General features: G+C 37.4%; 2 protein-coding genes across 5 annotated transcripts in view; one reads left to right on the forward strand and one right to left on the reverse strand.

The window, feature by feature from the left end:
• Positions 1 to 25,691, forward strand: part of Mesr6 (misexpression suppressor of ras 6) — a 637,129-nt gene that overhangs the window by 27,790 nt on the left and 583,648 nt on the right. The window lies entirely within an intron of this gene.
• LOC143900779 (uncharacterized) overlaps positions 1 to 25,691 on the reverse strand; it is a 103,943-nt gene that overhangs the window by 20,742 nt on the left and 57,510 nt on the right. Inside the window, exons 1-3 of one of the 4 annotated variants that reach the window (XM_077412484.1) lie at positions 20,081 to 20,233; positions 14,174 to 14,371; positions 8,192 to 14,018 (exon numbers count right to left, since the gene is read on the reverse strand). In XM_077412484.1, the coding sequence (XP_077268610.1) occupies positions 13,820 to 14,018; positions 14,174 to 14,371; positions 20,081 to 20,178 (495 nt within the window). In that variant the 5' untranslated portion in view covers positions 20,179 to 20,233 and the 3' untranslated portion in view covers positions 8,192 to 13,819. Of the gene's footprint in view, positions 14,019 to 14,109; positions 14,372 to 15,360; positions 15,709 to 20,080; positions 20,234 to 25,691 lie in introns of those variants that run through there. The other 3 variants (XM_077412483.1, XM_077412485.1, XR_013257867.1) reach the window with 3 other exon arrangements.

Consider the following 25,691-nt stretch of genomic DNA (forward strand, 5'->3'; position numbering starts at 1 on the left):
TACTTTCTAAACATTTGCCATAAACTTCGTTTTAATGGGCACGTTGATTTAATTTGCACGGAGGTGCGACGAGAGGTATGGCCCGGCACGGCGTGTCCTATTTACGAGAGACGGTTTACGAAACACGTGTGTACCAGCACCGGCGACATTAATCGTCGCGAGAGCTTAGGAGCTTGTGGGACGAGCGTATTTACAAGCGGCCGGCGTGTACCGTAAATACGTTGCGCTACGGCAACGTTACGGCACGAGAAATCGCGGCGCGCGATGCGGATCTCTTCATTTAAGTACCTATGCCGCGGCCGTCGCGCTTCGTACAGGCGACAATGGGGCGCGACGAGAACAATGGCGCGAACGAGACACCGCGCGTTACGTAAGACCGCCGCGAATTTCGCAATCGGCATTACGTATACGTATACGTACACCGAGGGATTCGTGGGTGGAGTCGTGGATGCGGAGAGAGATGTGTTGTCTGCTTCATGAGAAAATGGCAGATTCGTATCGCCGGGGAACAACGCGGCGGCGGCGGCGCGGCGGCGGCGGTTTACTCCCTTTACGGGGCGCGGTTATTTTATCGTTCTTCGTCCGCAAAGTTTACGGCACGGGGAATGCCTTGTGCGGAATAACGCTTCTGATTTCCTCACTCACGCGCGACTCGCTTCTCGACGTTAACATCAAATCGTCCTTTCCTTTAGCGAGGCCGACCAATTAGGAAATGCGTGGGCGACGCGCATATAGCGATAAGCGCTTACCGCTTCATCGCTTAGTTGTTAGTTTCATTTTTATCGTTTCCCTTGTGATTCAAGGTAACATTATAAGTTTATGCGGAGTTAAATTACGTAGAATTGGATGTAATCGGGTCAAACAGTATCCCGGATCTTTAAATTACGACATGATTATTATACGTATTATTTTTAGGGCTTGAGTAAAGCAGAAAATGTCGGATATAAAATTAATGATATATAGTTTCATGTTTCGCGTACATTAATAAAGAAACTTTTCTTCTCAAATGAAACGTTTAATACATCAGAAACCTTTATAATTACATGTTTTAAATTAGTTCTATCTTCCAGGACTTTTTATGGATACACTGAATATTATATGATAGAAGAAGATTTATAGTTGTAATCTTTTAAATGGCACGAAGAGGAAATGCCGGAAATTTGCGGTAATCTTTATTTGAGTTATATCAGTTTTATATCTTGTTAACGAAGCAGGTGTAATTATCGCAATCGTGCAAGACAAAATCAACCCGATCTGCGAACATGTTCGATTACGTTTTACGACGATACCAGATTGTAAACCCAAGTTTTCCGCTCCATATGTCGGTGATCTTCGTCGATAGAAGGTTCGGGGCGCGATTATCACGGAAGGATAGCAGCGGAGATATAACATCGACGGCAACAACAGGAAGTCGTATAAAATGCGGTTTCGCGCACATCTGCGTGTAAGCCGCGAAATTCTTGGCGTAGGTAGCTAAATGATATACGCTTGTTGCAACATGCAGATAACTCGAGCCACGAATGGCGCGCGAATATAGCCACGAATAGCCGCGCGAGTGGGTTTAATGCAAGAAGCTTTATTATTACACATTCCGATCTTTTTTTCTATCCCTTCCCTCCACGGCCTTGCGTAAAAATGTTCAATTATGAAAATGGGCCTGTGCACATGGACGATAATTATATGCTGGCGCTCGCGGCGGCGGAGGTGTTATCATTTCACTGGACAGCGCAGGAGAATCATTAATGGCCGATGAATTTTTAATGCGCCGCTAAAAGGATGCGACTTAATGCGACAACCGTGTTTCGCCTTTCGATAACGTTTCTTCCGCACAATTGTTTCTTCCGCAGAACTCTCTATTACATGCAAAGTAGCATATGTATATGAATTAAATGTTCGATTATAGGATATATGTATATAGGATAATTTATAGTATTTATACAGAAAAAAAGAAGTATAAAATCAACACAGGTATAATTTAATAATTGTATATGTACAAGAATATATAATCTTGAAATGAGATTATATTGCGTTAAACGACGAAAACTTGCTTGAATGAAGTCTAGTCATTATGTAGTTCAATCTGGAAAAAAATGTTGAAATAAAAAGTTGAAATTCTTATAAGAAGATGTAGATTGTTCCATATATACGCAAGATTACTATAATCTTCTTATAAGAATTTCAATTTTTTATTTCAAAAAAATTTTTTTTTGGTTCAACTATATAATGATTTCATTCAAGCAAGTTTTCTTCGTTTAACGCAATATAATCTCATTTCAAGATTTCTACGTTGAAACTAAAGATATTTTCAAATAAAGAATATTCTTTTTTTCTGTGTGGATGTTGCTTTCGATTTTTACCTCTTCGGCTACTATGCATCCACTAATACAGTAGTTTTCCGCTGTTTTTTGGAACGAAACGCCACAGTCGCTTTTTCCTAAGCGTTGGAATAGGATGTCACTATAGTGACTTTATTCTACGCCTCAATATCTTATCGCTATATATCAAATAGGAATGTCTCCAGTTGTTTTGATCTGCGTTTGTTGCGTCGAAAGAATACTTTTCAGTCGAATTCCGCGGCTGAGTTGCGCGCACAGCGGTATACACCTTCGCTTCCGGCTCAGCCGTAGCTAAAGGATTAATTACGACGCTTCTTTCGCAAGATGGAGGAAGTCACGTTTTGATAAATTACTCTTATGATTTTTCCCGTTACCGAAATTGTGCGGCTATATACACCAGTGCAATCAATTTCGTAAACGCGTGCTTAAACCTCCGGCTAACGCGTAATCATCGCGGCACACAATCGATAAATCGCCACCGACGGAAAATCACTCCCTGCCTCTCTCGCCGGGGTGATATGACTGATAGCCCATTTGTGCGCATCAAAGGAGTCTCGAGCTCGTTTCTGCGCATTGCTGCAACCGTTTCTTATATCGTGTAGTTTAAAATTTTTCTGCGCGGCGCAATGCCAAGTGTTGAGTATAGCAAATGCGCACCGTGCACCTACTCATTCAGTTGGATACTATCAGTTGCTCATCACCGATATTTATTCGTATATTCGTATATTTCGGTTTGCCAGTAGCCGCGGGGTAAAACGTCAATTCGCAAACTCGCGCTTTGAGATTTTCAGTCCGCAGTCACTCGAGATAACCACTGACGAAATCATATGACGATATTTTCCGAATAAAATTGATAATTACATTTTTAATAATAAATCATTATTATATAATAATGATGACTGCTACATGAACATTGCAGTTATCAATTTATAAAGTGACATATTTATGAGTGCATGATTTCAGTTTAAATATGTAACATCTAATATTGAACTAATTATAATGATGAAGTAACTAACGATGTTATAATATTTTTTTGCGATACCTATATAAAATCGACAATTATTTTTATTAATTAAAATAAAAAAACAATTATTAGTTTATATCGAATTTATAATGATTGTTAATATTATCATTGCACAATAGGCTTAATCGAAAATCTTGCGCGTCATATGTCTCTTATAAATTTGAATTTTTATAGAATCTCAATTTTTCCTCGATTTGATGTCAATTGCTCCGAAGATTTCCTTTCCCACGAATCCTCGAAAAAATCGGGAACTGTGATTTAGGAAGACTATATCTGTTATATATTTAGGTAAATTACTTGATCTAGGCGGGGATAATGTGTATGAGAGTGAGCTGATAGGTTGTAATTTTTTTCCCATTTGCTCTCGAGATTGTCTGATCGTGTTGCACCTATATTCAGAAGCTGCGATGCAGCAAACGTGGTATCATGTGGGTTTCACAATAAGGTGGCCTCTCGACGTGGGAGTCGCCATCGGCCTTCGGTCGCGCTTCTCCCGCGGTTAGATCGCATCTGCGATAGAAACGTCGTTGAATGTTAACAGCGGGCACCCGAAAGTCCATTCGAAGCGAGTCGCGCCGCGCGAGCACGAGATAGATACAAATTTCTCGATGTCGAAAGACCTCAGCTCGAGAAGTTCGACCTGTGTGGCGAGAGGAGATCTCGCGCACGCAGAGTACGAATTAGCTATTTGTTACGGTACCGCGTTCCTTTGGCACTTTAACCTTCTTATTCTTTTAGCTGGCAGGCATCCGCCGGCTCCCGCATTCAGAAATCACGGTGCTTCGGCTTCGCTGCCGGCCTCGTATTATCGAAATTGCCTAGCGCGAACGTTACTCCTTAGTAATTCTAATAATTCAATCTCGAGCCCCAAACGGACTTCAATTACTATCAACTTCGTTGCAAACGAGATAGCGAAATACGTTTCTAGTCGTTTCAATGGAGAATTTTTGTGTTCATAATAGTTTCAACAGTTCCGATGTTGCCTGGGTAAATATAAAATTAGCCCGAATTTGTATTTCCATAAAATAAATCTAAAACTATGTATTATCTATACACATATATATTTCGCATGTAATTTAATTTATCAACGTCGGTTCGACAATCTTCTTAAATTTTTATTCCCATTTCCTTCGAGTGGCTCAGGTGGCATGTTCTACTACAGTGCGCAATATGATTATTCCACTCTTTTCTTCTCTTTTTTTTTCTTGCGACTGCGATGAAGAATGGATAGCGCAGAGGATGAAGGGTGGACGTCTAGCCGAGTGTAGGAATAAAAGGAGAAGGCGCGGTAGAGGTGGAGGCGACCAAAGGAAGTGCCACGGAACAAAGAACAAAAGTGGGCGAATTCCCACTCGGTCGAGATAAAAAGGGGGGGAGGGGACAGAGGGGCGAGACTGAAAGAAGAAGAATAAGGAGTCGGAGGAGAAGCGGAGAAAGATCGCGCTGCCCCCGCTACGCGGTCTTGAAGATATTCGCAGACTAATTGAATTTACGAGCTCGCCGGACCGGCCGACGCGACGTAAGGTCGTGCCGGTCGGTCGGTCTTTGGTCCAGATTCGGTGTACGCCACCATTAGTGCGGCCGCTCCTCCCGTCTCCGGTGTATCGCGGCGGTGGCGATAATCGTAAGTTTCACGATTACACGACAAACAGCCGAAAACTTGGCTGCCGCATACGTGACCGCGATATTTGATACGATACCAGGTGTTCGGCTTTCCCTGCTCTTTCGTACGTCCGCTGTTTGGAATCTTGCCCACCGTAGCGTCATCGATGAATTCTCGATGGCCCCGGTATTCCCATAAGAAAACACGTTCCTTTGCGCGCTGAGGCAGTTTTTTCGTTCTCACTTTGAACCGATACAAAAGTTCTGTTGCGAGTATAAAGGGTGATATCGATCTGTTTGCGAATGTTTGGAGAATGCCTTTGAGACACTTGGGTTTATGATTATTTTATTTTTCTAGCTTATGATTTTGTTATTTCTAATAGAAATAATTTCTGCTGTTGTTTCGGCCTGTTAACTTTGCTTCTTCCGTATATCTGACTGTCAGACGTGTTAATAAATTTTTGGTTTTGTACGCTGATTAAATGCAGATTAATCAACAAATTTTGCTTGTATAATTAGGCAAAGAGCGAATCTATATGTATTCCGTTACTTGTGAATTTTTATCGAAGCCTGTACCTTTTCGCAATACGCAATATACTCGGTCCCCGGACGTGCTGGAGTTCGGTTCAATGGAACGAAACCGGTCTCCGTTTGTTCGTGAACTCGCACCGATAACCGGTATAACTAACCTTCCTTAACAACTAAAGCGCGAATGTAAAAAAGAAAAACGATGCGACAAGTTAGCGCTCTCTCTCTCTCTCTCTCTCTCTCTCTCTCTCTCTCTCTCTCTCTCTCTCTCTCTCTCTCTCTCTCTCTCTCTCTCTCTCTCTCTCCCTCTCTCTCTCTCTCTCTCTCTCTCTCTCTCTCTCTCTCTTTCTCTCTCTCTTTTTTCATTTATATCTATCTATTATTTTTATGAACGTATTTTGATATAGATTTTTAGAATAAAATATAACAATTACAATTTGATTAATATTATCAAAAACAGGTAATATAACATTAATAAATTTAAATATGTGGACATAAAATAAACAAAATAAAATAAAAATTGATAAAAAAGTAGTTTTTACTTTGATAAATATATAAAGATTTATTAAATTTTTTACTGTTGATATCTTTAAAAAATCACTTTACAGTCGAATTGTCTCGTAATAGTTTATAAAGTTTATTGCGGAAACAGCTTTTTTTATGCAGCTGTTTAATGCACTTTGTTTAATGGTAGTACGTAAGAGACGAGCTGCATTAAGATAGGAAAAGAGGATTGTCAATGAAAAGCGTCATCATGAAAGCGTCCGTTGAAAAAATACAGACACTTTTTAACGTTTTTCTTCCGGCAGTTCAAAGCCGGTGGAATTTTCTGTTTCTGTCTCTTACATTTTCCTTTCCTCTTGCATGTTTTCAGAATTGTAACGCGACGAGCGTGTAAGTACTTTTTATTCGTTCTCGCTATTACTCCTTCGCTATTACCACTCTGTGAGAGCTTTCCTCGCACTAAAGCTGCCGTGGCGAGCCCGCAGTGTTCTTATAAAAGCGACAAATGGAAAGCGACTCGGTTGTTAAGCGCCCGCGTTAATGTTAATAACGATGATGGATCCGCGACGAGAGAGCAAAAGGCGGATAGCGAATGAAGGACTAGTCGAGGGTTGGAAAGGAGAGGCTTTGAGGTGCTTCTCCATTGGTGGTGTTTAATTAGGAAAGACGTCATTACGCCATCAATTAACGGAGCTTTTGACTCACCGCGAAAATTAATGAGCGCGCGATGAATGCCGACGACATGGCGTTGTGTAGAAAATGTCGCGGTTTTGCTGGATTTCTGCATGCAGAATGCGCGGTAGAGTGTAAAATCACGGGACGCGACAGTTTTTATACAACGTGATTTTTATTTCCAAAAATTTTCTGAAAACTAACTATAAGAAAACAATTTTTTATGGGAACTTAATCAACAACGTTTAAGTTTTAATGAAAACTGATTAGTAATACGGATTAGGAAATAGGAATATTTATTATGGTAGTTTGCTAGATAAAATTATATGTTTGTCAGTAATTGCTAGAGAATAATTAATTATTAGCAATTAATGCAACATTTTTTTTGGACGATATAATTATGGATCTATGATGGTGATATTTATTTGATCTTTGAATAGCATTTTGTATGGTATAAGTATATTATTGTCAATAACATTTTCATACCGTTATCAAATCACAATTTTAATTTCCTCACATATGACACGAGAAAATGGATAAATTACGATATTCACTGATCACGATGCTATACTTGGTTTTAGTATAAAAAATCCGTTATTCATAAAAGTTTATAAGCAACATTTGTCAGATTTTATTTGCATTTATTTATTTTTATTTCATAAAACATTAGAGAAACAGTTTTAATTTCGTATAACCGCGCTTTACGTGCTTTTTTTATCTTTTACATATTTATTTTTGTTTTCGAGAGATAACAGCTGGCATACCGTTTTATTGTTTGAATATAAATAATTTCGGATATTTTACTCGAATACAATATATAATTACTGACGTGCCTATTACTCTCCAAGAAGTAAACATGAAGTTTAGATGAGAATCGAGATGATATCAACGCCAAGTTGGCGCCAACTTTCAGTCTGCGACACATTGCTTCCTGTTTGTTTCGCGATACGTGAATCATACCAGACAGGTCGACGTATCGGACGATCATCATGCCCCGTGTAATAAAGGACGAAGACTCCTAATTGCGGTTTAACGATCTCATCATCCGGTCCATTCCACGAAAATACGTTGCTTTGTTCATGTACTTTCCTTTTTGTTTAAGGCCAAATTCGCGAAGTGAAATTCTGTAGAATAGAATCGAAGCAAATCATTGCCACGATCCATTCTGCAGTTCTCAATTTGAATATTCAGAACGTTCTTACTTATATTATTGTTTTTGCACTCTTACATTTAGTTTTTCTACAAACACAATCAATGAGTACTGTACAAAAGTTAAAAGAAATATTATAAAATTTTTTAGGTTTATTTTTGTTTATATATCATTTTTTTAAAAATAAACCATTAAATACAAATAAAGTAAAATATAATGATGGAAAATGAGAATTATGATGCATTCGTTAAGTATTGTTGCAAATACTAATAATATGTATCATATATATGTATATATAAAAGTATGTCAAAGTATATTCTTTATAAAAATCAAGCTGATTTCGTGTTTGCAAAAATTATTCTTAATTACCTGTAATTAATTTATATTGAACTTGATCGTGTAAGAAAATTTATTACTATAGATTTATATAATATACAATAACGAGGGAAGACTATTTTTCCGATTGTACACTAATTATCAAATACATCCTATATTTTCGAGAACAGCTGAAGCTTGAAAATAATTGGATCGATACAATTAGAGAGTGCATCCATTCCTGAATTTCTTTCTACACTTTTTCTACTCATCGCTATCTCTTCGTTTTCTTCTTCGGATGAGGAATGGAGGCAAGGAACATTCTTTTCCCTATATATAATGGAATTGATTGTTTCTTGTTCCAAATAAGCTGACTCGGCAGTACCAATAAAATTTAACAAGATTCGCATTTACAATTTACGGAATCTTTGTTTCTCTTTTCTTCGTATCTTAATAATACACACATACACATACATATTATTGTTTTGTTTAAGAATATACAATGTGACTTTTATATTTCTTTTTTTTCTTTTTATATGATTGTTCTTTTCGTTCATTTTATAATGATTCTTCTCTATCGTAACTATTAATAAACCGGACGAGAACATAACTCATTTAATCTTAAAAAGTTTATAATTGTTGAAAGTTATGGCTTGGTATTAATAAAACGTTATTGCATTGCGAAAGAAATTTTATATCGCCGAATCATATATAATCGTGACATTTTAAAGAACTTTTTAATTTTCGTAAAAGAAATTATATAAAGACTCATGATTGTTTGTTTTTAACATTTTATCCTGTATTCTCTTCGAGTCGTCGTAATCCTTTGCGTCCGATTTTTTCCTTTCTTTTCATTTTTCTTATATACCGTATGAAAATAATTAACAATCACATCTCACGAAATCACTGTCGTACTTTTCTATGGAATCGGCATTATATTCGAACAAATTGCAACTGTCATATAGATGTGCCGTATCATGTTGTACGGGTTATTCTACACGTGTACCCTCGCTTGCAACTTCGGTCCTCGTTTCGTACAAGAGAAAAAAAAAACACGAGAAAATGATCGTGCTGGTCGATTCGCAGATTGTTAATCGTAGATCCGCCTGGGAACCAGTTTCTTCGCCTACGACAAACGTCTTTTTATCGATGTCTGAACGCGGCGCTATCATCTTCGCCCAATTATTGATCCGTCAAAGGCATTTGAAAGTTATGCGACAACCTGTAGCGATTTATTTTTTCGCATTATCGACATATTTGGACATTTCGATTATGCCGTTCCTCTACAAGACGCGATTGGCGTCACGCGAATTTTTCTTCGATCACTTGAGTTTATAAAACCGCTTTGAAGTATGAAAATCACAAATCTCTTTAGATCTGTAGCAACAGAGTCTTCACTTTTCCGTCATGTCGGAATATACAAAGCATTTTTGAGCCGTATATTTTCTAACGATGGATAATACATGAACAGCTAAGATTGGAGATTGGATGTTTAAAGTTTTATTCGAAAAGATGTCAATAATTTTGAAATCAGTGAATAATACAATATTATATAAATGTAAATTTAATTAAAGTTAAATATTAAATAGCGTATTTGATTTCACCGCGTTTAATTTTATAAACGTCGATTTAACAACATCATATAAAAAATAACATAAAAATTATGCTTTTAAGCGTACTGAGAAGATCAATAGTCAATTTTAATACAAGTTAGATATCAATCATACATAATCCGAAAATTTTATTTATTCAAAGTGGATATAACTTTTGCGTCGACATATTTTAAGTTTATGATAATATATGACTTCGTACATAATCTCTAACAAAGAATGAAAAAAATTCAATTTGAATGCTCTAGCACTCTAGCCCTACACAGTTCCAACTTGTACAACATACCGGCCTATGGTTAGATCGATCAGGATCCCCGCATTAATCATGTGGATCGCCGAAAGAAAGTAATCAGTGTTGCTTGTTGAGCATGTTTTCAATTAAACGTGGTAAATTGCGGCTTGCTTCATTTACAATTAAGCGCGCTTCTTAAGGTTCGGAAGACGACGACTGGGTTACACATTTGCAATCAATGTCGATAATAACACAGGGTAAAGCTCTCGCTGCGCGATCTTAATGAGCTTTATGCACCGTTGTTGCTTCATCAACCTCCCACTGTAATTGTAAATGAATCCCTAATTCATTCGAATCGTCCTGCGCGCGGCCGCGCGCGTGTGATGCGTGTTTCTTGCTTGCTAACAAGAATCTCTAATAGAAATAGATATTCTGAGAAACTCCCGAGTGCCTTACTCGCGGCGCGTTTCATGATGAATATGAAAACTTGTGGTGCTCCTACACTCGTTATTCATTCTACGTTGATAGATTCAGTAACACACGAAGGCGGACACTTTTCATAATTTATGATTCATATCATTCGCTTATTGAATGTGCTGCACGGGAGTACCATAGAACGGAATGAGGGTGCATCAGCGGGAAGATCATTTTACATATATTGGAGCAAAAAAAAAGCATTGTTCAGCATTTAAGTTAGTACAAGTAAAGTTTAAATTTCATTCATTTTCTATTTTTATAATCTATTTTCAAAATTTTTATGTGATGCTGGAAGTTCCTTTTCATTCTACTGCAATACTGATGCATTTTTCTCCCATTTGGAACAGTTATTTTATTTCAAGACTATATTCTCTAATCTTTACTCTAGTATTTTTTGTATTTCTTTTCTAAGCAAATTTTATCTAAAATTTGTAAAAGTAACAGAAAGATTAAATACTATCATACAGATTGAAAATGTTTTACTGCCATTGCTGATGACGACCGTATCTATTACTCAATCAGAGATATGTATAATAGTGTGATGTATCAGAAAAATACCTATTACAACACAATAAAAAAATTAATCCAATCAATAATATTATCAAAATTTTAGTTAGTCAATAACTTGATAACTAACTTTATCGGTTTACGTACGGAATATCACTTGAAATTTGAATGGGCTGGGCATATTTGAATCGGATATCGCACACGTGAGGATTCTGATACTTAGCGGCACGGACCGTACGTGAGCGTACGTCGACACGTACGCGCCGTTAAGAAACTTCCTTATTCGGATTGTCGTGCCGCTGTCACGTGCAAACCATCCGGTCGACATTGTTGCATTCTTTCACCGAGTCTTTCGCCGAGTCCTCCGCCGAGCGTTTCGTTGAACGCTCGGCTCTCAGAACTTCTCGCCGAAGAACCTTTTCCAGTTGAGAGAAATCGCTACGTGTTCGCGATTTTATCCGGTTGGTAGTATAGTGCAAAATAGAACAATAATTTTTTTCTGTACGAAGACATTGCGTTTATGCGATTGCAAAATAATGCGATCCATAATGCGAATCTTTTTCGTAGTGCTAGCAACGAAGATACGGACCGCCATTTACTGCTATTTTTATGAAGGATCTTGTACATTTCAATATTTTATGCAGTTGTTAGTTGCAAATCGTTGAATGGAAACTGAAACTATATAGAAGAACTAAAGAGACATTCGTAAATTTTTCGTGTGACTATAAAGATTAACTTGCATTATACGCGAGCTCCCCTCATTAAGGGTGATTACATGAAATAAATATGTCCGAAATCCATGGAATGGCTATAATCGTAAATCAGTAATCTTGAAAGCGCGGGCTTGAGCAGCGCTTTCATTAATCTATATATCATTAATTAAACGTATCATTACGGCGCGAGAAGCTGATGGCCAGCTCCCGAATTGCAAGGTGTACTTACTCTGATTCGATTTCTACGTGCCGATCGATCGGTTGGTGCTCGATTAAAAAGAGAACCGCGTAATCGAGATAAGTGGAGCTGCTTTATAATAAGAGGGCACACTTTTGGGCTTCGGCGATCATAGGTGTTGGTACCTGGCGTTGTGTCTGTCGTGAAATATAGAGATAAGTCGCTATTGCGGTAACGTATAATTTGACGATATATATCGTGCTAATTAATCGCACTTTATTCCCGAACCATCCTCTCGATTTAACAATGTAACTTCTCAGACGCGACAGCTAATTTAACAGAGGACTGTCAAGATGCAATGTGGTGGGAACGATCTTCATTTCGAGAACAGTCAGATATCTATCGGATATCTGTCGGTTACAAAGTTTCACATCGATTATTTGCGCTAGGGAGAATTAGGGACGTATCAAGCGTATAAGAATTTTTCAAAAGATATAATTGAATCACCATGATCGAAGGAGTTAAGATAGATGGTCATTCGACGGATTGTAAAATAGAGCTAGCGTATTTTTTTTTATCGAGAGATAACTCTGCACGAACTTGAAAATATTATATAGGTTCGGTGCTGATGTTAAAAATGATTATGCCGTCGGCATTTACAGATGAAGATAAAAATAAATGAGCGATCGTGTTGTTTGTTCTTATGTCATGTTTGTCGCACTTGGAAATGTTTTTCATATTCTCCCGGCAAAATTGCTCTCGCGCCAGACCGCACAACGGCCGCGATAACAATGTCTATTTATTGGATAATGGGCCGATTTAGCAAAAGACTTGCCAACCTACGTTGCTCACGATATCGTAATAGATAACACGATACAGAATGATAACGCTAGACATCGCAATAATTTAACCTTTATAATAGCGTAACTGCATATTGTTCGTTATTATCGTCTAGCTTATCTCGCGGAACGTAGACTGGAAATTCGCTGAAATATAGTTACACAAACGAGACAGGGTAAATATCTTTGACGACAATCTGTTTTTTCTTCTTTAACAACACGCAATTCGCAATTTATTAAATATTTGATACGAGTTACGTGCACGCGGTGCAATTCGTATTTATGCAACGCGTTTAATTGAAAATCAATAATGTATTTAGTACTTTATATATGTATTGGCTATTTTAATGTAATCCTATCATGATTATATTTTACTATTATATAATGATTGATTAAATCTGCGTGATTATTACTGAAACGAGTAAAATATTGATTATAATCTGTTCCTGTTGCATTGATATTTTATGATATCAAAGATATAGAATATTTTTTTACACTTTAATTTAACTTGGAATAATTTTATTGTTTATATATTTAGTAAAAAACTCTAACTTATATTTATAATATCAGTAGTATGTACAAAAAACTGATATAAAATAACAATCTTAGTTGAGATGGTATATTCATAAATGTTAAACAGTCAATAAAATCTAATAAAACATATAAAAACAAAATTAATTTGGAAAAACTATTTTTAATTACCTGTTTCTCGATGAGTACCAACTACGGATATTCTGTAGGCTTAAAATATGTAAGTCCGTCGACCATCAGCTGTATCTCTAAATGCAGCTATACTTTTATTTTTAAATTTTTGCTTTGAATTTCATATAAATTACAAAGTAAAATTGTAGATATATTGTAATAAGTAACAATAATCTAAATTGAATGTTTCTTAAAGAATAAGTTTACTTCTACGCGCGCCCCGAAGTATTTTTTGTTACGATAAATCGACTATGCCGCTAATGATCACCGTTAGTATACAGATAATAGCTTTTTCACTTCGATTCGAGTTTCCGTGGCGCTTTAGGTGGCTAGTGAACGTAGTTTGTTTGCTTACTTACACTGCTGCCGATCGCTGTCAATATTATTACGCTGAGCGGTAGGTGGCCCGGGAATAGCTCCATGCCGTGGTTCACTTCCATTTGCCATATAACTTGCCGAGAAAACCGATCCATCGCCCGATGAGTGTAATCAGCAGCTGCCCCTCCGTCCCGTCCGTGGTAGACGTGTTCTCGTGGCTGATGGCGCGCTTTTTAGTCGCATACTCGACGTCGTTATCGATATCATTATACGAGAGCTGTAGGTGGGCAGTGCAGATCGGTGGCCGTATCCTAGAAACCGAAACGGAGAGGATTTTCCTTACCCTTTTTTTGCATGTAATCGCCGATGGTGCTACGCGTGTGGATCCATCATCGGACGTACGCAATCATCGGACGGGGGCTCACGGGGGACTCCCCTCCTCCTTGTTAGACATATATATGTATACATATTCTGCGGCGCGTTGGCCAGACCATTCTCGAATCGTTCCTCATTTCCGTTCGATAACGACATCGGCTGCATGCTTTTCTTTTTCCTTTCCGGGCTCGAGTGGCATGACAGGTTCTTCCACCTCCTTTTTTCTCGAACGGCGCAAAACACTCGCCGATCGAAGCGTAAATGGTGCATCGTTTCGTTCGATCCGTGTCTGTATATAATAAATCAAACCGATCTTTTAGTCATTTCGTCTACATCCCAGTGGATGGATATTGCAGTAGTTGTAGTTGATGTTAATGTTAACTTGTGATCAAAGAAGTATGCGACATATACGCGGTTCCTTATGTAATGTCTCTGACTCGACGTTAACTTTCAATTTGATACTTATATCAACTGTCATTAACTTATGAATTTTGTATTAATACTGAAGGACAATATAAGGCTCACTTCGATCAAACTCCGATTAACTCAATCGTTGATTAGTCCATTGGAAATGACCAATCGCATTATTTGTCAATCTATTTAATGAGCAAATGCGATTGATCATTTCCAATGGACTAATAAACGATTAAGTTAATCGGAGTTTGGTCGAAGTAGCCCTAAGGCTCAGTTTCACAAGTGTCGGTTAACTTTTAATCTTAGATTAACTCACTCTTCGTCTCCTTCTAACGCCCCCCTTAGAAAGATACTTAGAAAGTTAACCGACACTTGTGAAACTGAGCCTAAGTAATTTACAATCATCCCATATAACTGACTGCAAATTACAATTAATTACACAATTAATAAAAAAAAAAATTGATTTTGTATTGTTCTTACATTTTTAAATAAATCAATGATATATAATATTATTGTTCTCACTATTGGTAAAGAATTGATCTAATGTAGATATCTATACTTAAGAATGCCAAATGAATGATGTCAATTCACTGTACAATGCATCGTAATTTTTTCGTTAAAATAGCGATAATAAAGATCATAATCATACATGTAACAACTAAATCAAACAAACTCGATTAAATCAATCGACACCTATAGATAATCATTTAATATTTGGACGTTCTTATAACTAACGTTATTTTCTTCGAATTCTTATTACCCAATGTTCTAAAAAAGGGATGTTTTCTCAATTAATTACGAAAAAGCTGCAAGTTTTGCTTTTCTTTGTTGTGAAATTATGGTGGATTGACCGGAGCCGCATACCGCTTCGAAGAGGATTGCCTTGAAAGTTTTGCACGAAGGGGGCGAGAGGCACAGGAACCGGGAATCAGGAACCAGGAACCGAGCGGCAGACCGGCTTGACTGGTCCAGAGCCTGGTCATTTGTAGGTGTATATGTACAGGTACACGTAATACATCAACGGATCGAAATGAATGTGGCTGCCTCGCTCACGTAATCCGCTGGGAGTGGCGCGATACTGCTCATTCGATTATATATTATAGTTGGCTAGTTCATGCGATTCGGTAGATAGATTCAAGGGTAAGATGTCACATTTGTGAAAACAAAATGAAAATTTTCTACCTAAGTTGGTTCAAGCGGTAATTTAGGAGAGATCTCTCAGGAAAAGATATCAATTTAGAAATCACTTGAAACTTCTATAAAAAGCGACCCGCCGTTTGCTCAACTATGTAGGTAGTTCAATATACAATTTTTCGAATTTGAATCTCAAATGAATATTAGCAAAAAAGGAGTGATGGTTTATATACATATATATATAAATATATAAATTAAAATAGGATATAGGCATGAATGCTATTTGTCGATATTAAATAGCAACTTTTTTAAAAAAGGATATTAATTAACATTACTTTTATTTTCAAGTAAAATTATTTTTCTGAAATATGTTCTTTTATTTTTTCTTTACACAGATTAAAAATAAAATTTTGTTTTTTAATAAAGTGCTCATCCTTTATACGAAACTATTTCTGTCATCTTTTCGTGCATTTTATGTGCATTTTCATGTATGGTGTGTAGTTCACGGAAGCGTTAGAGTCGAGGTTAGAGTGGCACTGATACAACTGATGAAAAAACTCCTGAAAAAACTCTTGGTCGAGAAATCGTTAATCATTAAGTACCTAGAAGGACGAAGTGGAAATTATTAAATTACTACTTTGGTTACTTATCTGACAAGTCACATGAGCAAAGTTATTGATGTTCCCTTTGCACAGTGTAGGAATGGAAGATAATAAAGTAGTGCAAAATTTTTTTGCAATTCGTTAATTCTACAAGATTGCTATCGAATCGTAACTTATAGTATGAGATTATCGTTTGTCATGGAGGACGTATATGTACTTTAATATTGCATTATTTTTGCGTATCAATTTTTTACTGTAACAAATTGGCTGAAACTTTTATTTTTACATTTGTGAAAGCAAAGATTCGAATTAATACATTTTTCAATGTAATGTTAATTGTAACAATAATGATTAATGATATATGTGTCGAACATTACACATGTTCTTGTTACGATACAAATAGTGTGGTGGGTTTTGAACATAATGCAATTTTGAATAATTATTTTTTACGAATCAGTAAAATGAAAGACGGTGATTTTTCGGATAAAAACTGTTGAATGCAAAAAATTTCAATCTCAGTATAATTATTATTCTTGATATTCGTTTCTAATACTCGTTTTTAACATTTTATTTTGTTTGCGTTAAAAAGAAAATTCAATAATATTTTAAAAAATTATTTTATTAAATAAACTTTCAAAAAATTAAATAAAAAGTTATTTTAAAAAGATATTGGAGAGGGATTACTTTGGTTACAACAGACTCAGTCCCAGAGAACCTGTCGGTGAACCTATACTGTTCTCAATTTATTGCATATCCCCGTATTATAGGGTTTTCGCAATCTACCGCACCAATACTATCCTTCTCCTCTCACTTTAACCCTTTGGACCAACGGCTTAACGTCTCTTTCCGAAAGACGGAGCCCAATTTGCTTCGCACAAGAGCCTGAATCTTGCACGGAGGGGCGCAGCTTTCGGAAAAACATTCCATGTACGGCTCTAGTGGACTCGAACCTGGGTTCCTCAGATTACGAGTCTGATGGCGCTCTACCACTAGACCACTACACTGCCGCCCTCAAAAAATTAAATACAGCGAATATATAAACCGATCGGCAGCTGATATTCGCGATTAAGGATTTCCTTATTACTATTTTCGCATAAAATTAATTTAAGTAATGTCGTTTTCGTTATTCGATTTTGTGAGGTATATTTATAGGCATGTTTGATCGCAAAAAATTTTAGTCGTCTTGTAAACTGGCCATTTCATTGAATGTAGTGCTCGATATTACTCGCACGTACAGTATTGACATTCTAATAGAAACTCACAGCCATAAATACTGAAAGTCAGAGTCCGGTTGGTTGTTAGTTATCATTATATCGTGATGAACGATTTATTTTCCGAATTAGTGTCGTAGTTACTTTTTATCTCAGCGAGCTGGCGAAATAGCATTCACACGATTTATACTTTTGACCAAAGGGCAAAAACATTGCTCAAGTCAGGTTAATTAGCATGTCGAGACTTTTGCGAGGTCGATAAGTCATAAAATGGTTCCTGTCTATAAATAATTTTGTTCAAATAACTTTGGAATTTAATAATTTAAAATATAGATATTGTTTTTCGCTTTTTAACTATTTTAACTGCCAATTATGTCTTTATCGATTTACATAATAATGTTTGCATAAGTTGATATCGCATTTCTCATCAAAAACTAATTGCGATAATCGTGGACAAGACGTTATCTTGATTGCATATTGCTGATATCTTAATTGATCTATCTATCAGCTAAGTCAATGAAGGGCATGCTTTTCTTAATTTTATTCGACGTACACATCTCTTTCTATTGCTTATTATGTGTCACTTATTATTATTATATTTCATATATTCATTATATATACATATAATTAAAAAATAGTAAAATATCTACTACAAAAATTTCATAAATATATCTAATAACAAAATAAAATAAAAAATAAAATAAAATAATTTTTTTATTAAAAAAGTAAAATGCAAACTAATTTCTGCAATTTTTCTGTTTTGATATGTAAATTAAGTAAATAGTTTGTTTATCTCTTAAGAGTTACCTCTCGTTTATAAAATATGAGATAAGATAAAAAAATAATATAGAAATTGTTTGTGTATGTGCAAAAGAGATGAAAGTTATAAAGATAAAAATATTAATAAATTTTAAAACTATTTAATTTAGAAATTACATCATCTGATCAAAAGCGTTGGTCGAAATTAATGTCTCGATGATTGATCCAAAAAAGTGCTGTGTGAATCCGACAAAGCGAGTTGGCTCATAGTTTTTTCAATGTTCACATCGAAAAAGATGTTATATATTGCCAGTCAGTCGATTTAAATTACTTAATTGTTATAAAAATATTAATTTTTATGTCACTTTACTTTTGACATCATATCGCATCGTTATCTATATAATATTCAGTAATCAACACACACACACAGGAGCTCTCTCTAAGTTGCATTAAAAAAATTAATGCATTTCAAGTAGCATAGATTTAATTAACGCAAATTACAAGTTCAATGAGAAATGTTGCCATCGTCGATGGCAGTCGAAGAATGATGGATGTATAAATTCGCCTTTGTTAAGTTGGCGATTTAAGCTACGACCTGCCCGACGCGTTCGAAAAGGAAATCAGATATAATCGCGTGAACGTATCGACACTGGAAAAAGAGAAGAGATGCTTTTAATTAAAAATAATTATGCCCTGCACACACGTCGTGCGTGCAGGCTGCGTTTAGCTGTCACCGCGTGAGATAGACGCCATCAGCAGGCAGCGGAACTTGAATATTAATCGAGATCCGGCGATCGCGCGACAAATTGCCTATCAAAGTAGCGTCAGTCTCGTGATCGTCTACGATCTACATCGTTCAACGGGCAGGTTATTATTACGGGGACAACTCGTTACAGGATTCCGATGATGTATCGCAAAATGTTCGTTCGTGCAGCCTGCTTCCCCCATCGTCATTTTTTTTTCATTGTGTGCAGTCTTATCTCTTTATTTCCTTTCTTTTTCTTTTTCTTTATACATGGAGTATAAGACATGCGGAAATAAATCATTTTTTTGTTTGTTTGTTTTTATTATATTCAATGTAGCGAACATTTTCTTTTCTCGTGTTTTTACTAAAAGAATTTAAATTGAGATTTGAGATTAAATTGCGATTTCTTCTTTTATAGACACTTATGTTATTAATTTCTTTTTTTTTTTTCATCTTTATACTCAAGAAATCATGACATCATTTATTCTCTAATTTTACTTCTATAGATCTATAGAAGTACTATAGATCAAACAGAAGTTAATTAAAAAATTTTTACGTGCTATATGTAACGTTCTCCTTTTACTCACAGAAAAAGCAATATTATATCTTCTCTTCATATTTACTTATACGCACATCAAAGGTTGTCTTTTTAAAATTGAAATGGGTGGTGATCTCTTTTTTTAAGAAGTTAACAATTTATAAAATTTTACAATTCTTACGAATTTCATTAAATATCTATAGGTACTGTTTGAGTTGATTATGCAAGAATTATTATGTGAAATAAAAATATTTCTCTCGACGAGAGATATAAGGATGTTTCCAACATCCAACAGCATGCTTTCAATGGAGTTTTCAAGCCCTGAATCGTATAATATTTAATGATCGTCCTTAGTAACGAGTTCACCCAAGTGCGTTCACAGTCGATATTGCACCCTTCGCGCCACACCACTTTCCACTATTGTATCGCGAGCAAAGCTATATATCCGAGAGGGAGGCATATTTCAAGGTTATTCGGCTGCTTCTGTCTAGCACCGAGGGCAGGATCGACCCAATCCTCCTCAACGAACCTCCCAGGCTGTTGCCGTGGCAACAGACCAGGCCAGGCTTTCCTAATACGTTTCCATCCTACCTACCCTCGCATCGTCGAGTTTTCCCTGTCGGCCTCGAGGGTGGCAAGTGCACCCGGTCGGAGATCTTCAAAAGGAAGAAAACACGATTTCACGAGCGCCATTCGTTCGGCTTCGAAGCGTCGACTGGGGAGGGAGGACGGCGAGGACTCCGGCGAGGATCGTTTGAAAGGGGGTTGGAGAGGACCGGGGCATGGGCAGGGGGTGAGAGAAAGGAACGAGAATATCCATGCATATAGAGCATCGGGACGGGCGATAGGACGGGCGTTGCTATGCCGACGAATTATCATTTGCGCCCCTGTGCGTCGCTGTAAAGGGAGTCGTCGGCACCCTCTCCGCATGGTACATATATACTTGGCCCCGCCTCCGGGCGCCAACGACATCGGTATGGATTTTTTTTCCTCTGGCCCGATGACGTTCTCCACTTGAGAACGGCGCGACGCCGACGCCCGAATTTCGTTCAACCATTCGTCCCTCTTTCGCCCTTCTTTTTTTTCTTCTTCTTCGCCATATCGCGGCTCGAGATAGATCAGAAGAGCTCTCTCGAGCACGCTTGGACCGTGACGACCTTTTGTCGCCGGATTTTCGCCTTCCTTCCCGTTGTGCGGATGGCTGGCTCGATGCGGGCGGCGACGTCGGTGACGGCTGCGGTGACGACGCCCGGCCCGGCCCGGGCACTCGAAGCCTTCGTGGGCGAATGACACGTCGCGCTCTGATGAATTTGAAGGGCGCCGCACCGGGGCTGCGATTCGGCTGGGGATTTCGGGACTGAAGATGTCGACCCTCTTCCCCACTTTCTCCCGTCTGCGTGTAATTGACGTCGCCGCCATTATCCCATGCGCGAATACTTGTACAGTCGAGAACGAGCACAGACTCACAGACGACTTTTTTTTAATGTTATGAGGTTTTTTTGCAAGTATGAAATTAAATATCGCTTTAATTTGAATTAAGTTTTTCGAGAAGGTTTTTGAATATTACTTCTGCAATTTTCGGTCTTTTTAAATATTAATTGCTTCAATTTCTGTAAAATTTTTGAAAATATATATAACTTGAATTATTTTTAAGAAAATGTTCCAACTGAAACATAATTTTCAATAAACAAGAGTTTCAAACAAACACATATCTTTAATTTTAATATGAATTGATACATTATTTTTGTTCTAATCCATCAAAAATAAAATACACATCTAATATTATAATTGAATAAAAATCATTGTTATAAAAGACGAAAATAATATAGAAAAACTAACAGGTATTCTACAAATTTAAAAACGGTAAAATTAAATTAAAAAGTACGCAATATTTAAATTTAATTTATAGCTAAAATATGTGCGTGTAATACTTTTTTAAATTTGTACAAGCAATACGATATAATATGCAATGCTGTTAAAAGGCAAATAAACGCACACATAAGATTAACTGAAGTGTATTAAATTGTTTGGAAATTTAAGCATCCTATTACGCGTATACGCGTAATGGCATTCATATATGAATGCCATTAAAATTGTATATTTCACATGCAATCCATAGGGATGTGAGTTTGCTGTACAATTAATATAATATGTCGTTTGCGTGACCGTAACGAATAATTTCCACATATACTGTAACAACATTTCTGTCATTTTAACAGCGGACATGATAACTGAAATTAAACGAGTGTTACGAGTGTGAAATTAAAGCTTACGAGACATTCACTAATTCGACAATTGCATTTTCAGAATTGTGGTAGTAGCGTACTACTTTGCTAATTATTGTTTATGAAAAGTTGTAAATTTATTTTTGAGCGATTTTGACGCAAACGTTTTTCTCTATTTCTCTGCAATAATAAAAAGTAAAATATGATATATGTATAACGAAGTTTTCGAGACGCTTTTGGAAGCAAAATTGAAATTACACAATGTAGATAAAATATTTAAAATAAAAAGTTGCAAAACGTTTATTTGTGTTTTAAATATGGCAACTTTTATAATTTCGATTATAATTTTTAATAATAATTAATAGTTTAGACGTTATTTAGTATCATATACCATAATTTACTTTTAATGATATATAATTTGTTATATTAATAATAATTTTTAATGATCCAACTTATTTGAGTTTAATATAATATTTACATCATAAAAATGTTGTGAATGCCTATGTAAATAATTCCATTATGAGTATAATCTTCAGTATAAGTATTTACATTAAAAATGTTACGTAGTAACTACACTCATAAAGAAATGTTTAGATCATCATAAAATCATTTATGAACTATAAAATCATTGATGACAAATTGTTTACGGTGTAAAAATTGTTAACACCGCAGAGTTGACAACCAAGTATTTAAACACGATTTTATCGGTAACATCATCACTAAACATAACTCATGTATGCACAGCCGTTAAAAATGGATTTAACAATTAATGACTTAACTATAAACATATACAGATATTAATATATTGTACCGTGACTGTGTGTGTGTGTGTGTGTGTGTGTGTGTGTGTGTGTAATATATATAATTATATGGAAATGATAACTTGAAGAGCAGATGCTTGAAATCGGTTTTACGGAAATATTTGAACCCACCAATTTTCGCATGCTCGAGCGAATCTTTTGGTAATCAAAAATCTCTGGCATACATTTTTCACTCTTAAAATTACCATCCACCAGAGAGAGTCCCTTGGATTATGTTTACTGACGCGGGCGAAAGTAAGCAAAAGCAATGATACAGTTTTTAGGTACTCTACAGAGATAATTAAGTGTGCATTACTCTCCGCGCACGCGGCTCGTAACAATGGCTTCATCGATAGAACGACTGAATTCTTACCATTTGTTTTTTTCCGTCGTTTCCTAATAGGGAGAAATTTACGCAACTTGCTTGCCGGGCAAATTTCTGCGTTCCGCGTCAATTGAATCGCGCACGGCTTCGATTATCGCTAATTAATGCTTTAACGAGTGCTCGTGTCTGGAACGGTGAAAGGGGCAGTCGAGTGTTCTCGAGTTAATTTCTATGGGGATTTGAACAGATCGATGCCGACGTCAGCGTCTTTCTCTTTCTCTTGTTCTATTTCTCTTTTTTCATGCACGGATTGAATCAACTGAGTGAGTATTAGGTCTGTTTCACAGTCGTGAATTTCTCGCTACAAATTGGTTGCGATACGAGATATATGCGAAACTAAGGCGGCAATACTTTAGAATATTTTGTGTTTGACAAATTTGCAAAAATTTATTTATTTTAAAATAAATATAACAGTCCACATATAAATTGATTGTTGTTAATTAAGAAAACGGAGTCGATTGTTGTTATTTAGGGACTACTTTTCTATTATTTTATTATTAAAAATATAACAAAAGCAAAAATACAATGTGAAATGTTACCACGATGAAGATGAAGACAATCAATGTGTTGAAAGTAACACATTTTTATTTTATTTTACAGAAGTAAATAAAACAAAAATTCGAGATAAATAAAACGTTTCTCATAAATGCGATAATAAAAATAGTTAAGATGCATGAATAATGAATAAAAGCGACATTAATTTCTAGTCAAAGCGAATCAGCGAGAGCTCTCGACGCTGTTTTTGTCAAATAGGAGCGGCATCAGAACGATAATGATAAAATTCATCACGGAGATCAACGGAATTTTAGTCATGGTGAAAGTCACGCTTTTGCCTCGCGTACGTCCTCGAATATATCGCAGAGTTTAATCCAATATCTCTTGTATACAACCCGGCGTCGATCACAAAGAGGATCACGAGAATCGAGAATTGCGGCGCGTATGTGCGCGCTCGCACACCGATACGCGTCACAAGTCCCATGTGCATTGTGTATGGTATAGGATGAGTGGCACTCGGAGGGTCGAGGGTCCTTTCACGGTATACAGCGGAGACCCATGGGGTTTCCCTCCGTATCGTGAGCTCTCCCACCCACCCACCCATCCATCTTGGGTGGCCTTTGCGAAATCCTCGAGCGAGATGGTCGACGCCCTTGTCGAGAGAGCATGCAGGCGAAGAGAAGGGTAAGTTATGTCGGCCATGCTGCCGGGGGTGTGTCCGAGGGTGGAGACTCGACCGTGGGTCTCCATGACAACCTCGTTCGGTCCCGACCAGCCGGAAGTGACGGCCGCGATACGCGGTACACTCAACCCTCCAACCGGAAGTCGCCTGTAAGCGGAAGTTCGGCGGTGGGAGCTGCACGAGGGAGGAACGAGTAAGGAGCAGGAGCTCCGGGAGGGTCGGGACGGGGGTGGCGGGGTTATGGCATGGTTAGCTGGCAAAAAATGAGAAAGAACCATGCGATCGCCCGTTGATACAGCTACGGCGAAACGCACCCTACCGTGACGTCGGTCGGGATGATCGATGACGATGCCGGTAGGACGTGTGTGATACACGTATGCGGTACTCGCCGACAGTGTGTCGGTGTGTCCTTTGTTTTCCCCTGCGCCACGTTGATACCCGATTCGACTTAATCATAGGTTTCACGTAAGTGCGTTAGGATGTATCAGATTGATACGAGCGCGCCTCGTTTGGCACATCGTGGCGCATAATGAGACGACGCGCATTGCAGTCGTGACGAAGAGGAAACGATGCGTGTATTAATTTATCCGATTAAAATCGCGGCAGAATTTACAGATGAGTTTTACCGGAACACCATTGGGACACTTTCAATCAAAAAAAGATTCGAGCTACATATGCGAGAGATATATGTTGTTTTTAAATTAAATGTTCTTAATTTTAATGGATATTCTTTCGTTAAAAATATAAGATGAATGAAGGTGGTTAGAAATATACATATATATATATTTTTTTTTTAATTTTATTAATATTATACATATATGATTGCAATATGTAGAAGAACTTATGATGGGGGAAAGACCTTGTTTTTCCGCAAGCCATAACATAGTATAATCTAAAATCTAAGAATATATGCAATTCAATTAAGTTCTTAATTGCCGAAGGAATCACTAGATGAAAGCAATGGTGAAAGAGGAAAAGAATTGCCGGGCCATTATTATCCTCCTCGCGCGAGGGAAAAACTCGCCGCAGTTTCCCATCATGTGGAACGTGGAACATAATCGCTTACTTACAACCGGCGCGGCGGCGAGCCGTTGACGCCGCGGGGAAAAGGGGAAAAACGTAACGAGCTAAGTAGACTAATCTTTTCCAATGGCTGCCTCCTTCGCGGTCTTTCATCACCGCGTCGAGTCGAGTCGCGCCGCGCCTTCGTACGCTCGAGGAGCACGTTACAATCTCTCGACGGAGAGATCGTAATCCTTATTATCTTGATAGATGCGGCCCTCTCGTTAGCAACGATGTATTCTTTGCTCGGGCTTTACGAGCTGTAAAATAATTTAGTCGCATACGTATTAGGTGCGCGCCGCGTGCGTTGCGTGCGCGACGCAGCATGCGGCGTCTCGTTATACACGGCTAGATACCCTGATCGACGCACCTTCGCGTATAAATATTTACGCATGCCAGGCGGAGCCTCGCGAGATATCGCGTCTTCGCGCGAAGGAGACTGCATGCGAGAACACGTTCCGCGAGGGAGATCTATTCGAGATGCTACAGAGTCGAAGAGGCGTGCATGCTGCCGTAGGGAAACGGCGTTTCCACCGAAATACACCTCACATCGACAC

The sequence above is a fragment of the Temnothorax americanus genome, unplaced genomic scaffold, assembly GCF_048541705.1.
Source record: "Temnothorax americanus isolate GAGA-0224 unplaced genomic scaffold, ASM4854170v1 Scaffold30, whole genome shotgun sequence".
NCBI lineage: Eukaryota > Metazoa > Arthropoda > Insecta > Hymenoptera > Formicidae > Temnothorax > Temnothorax americanus.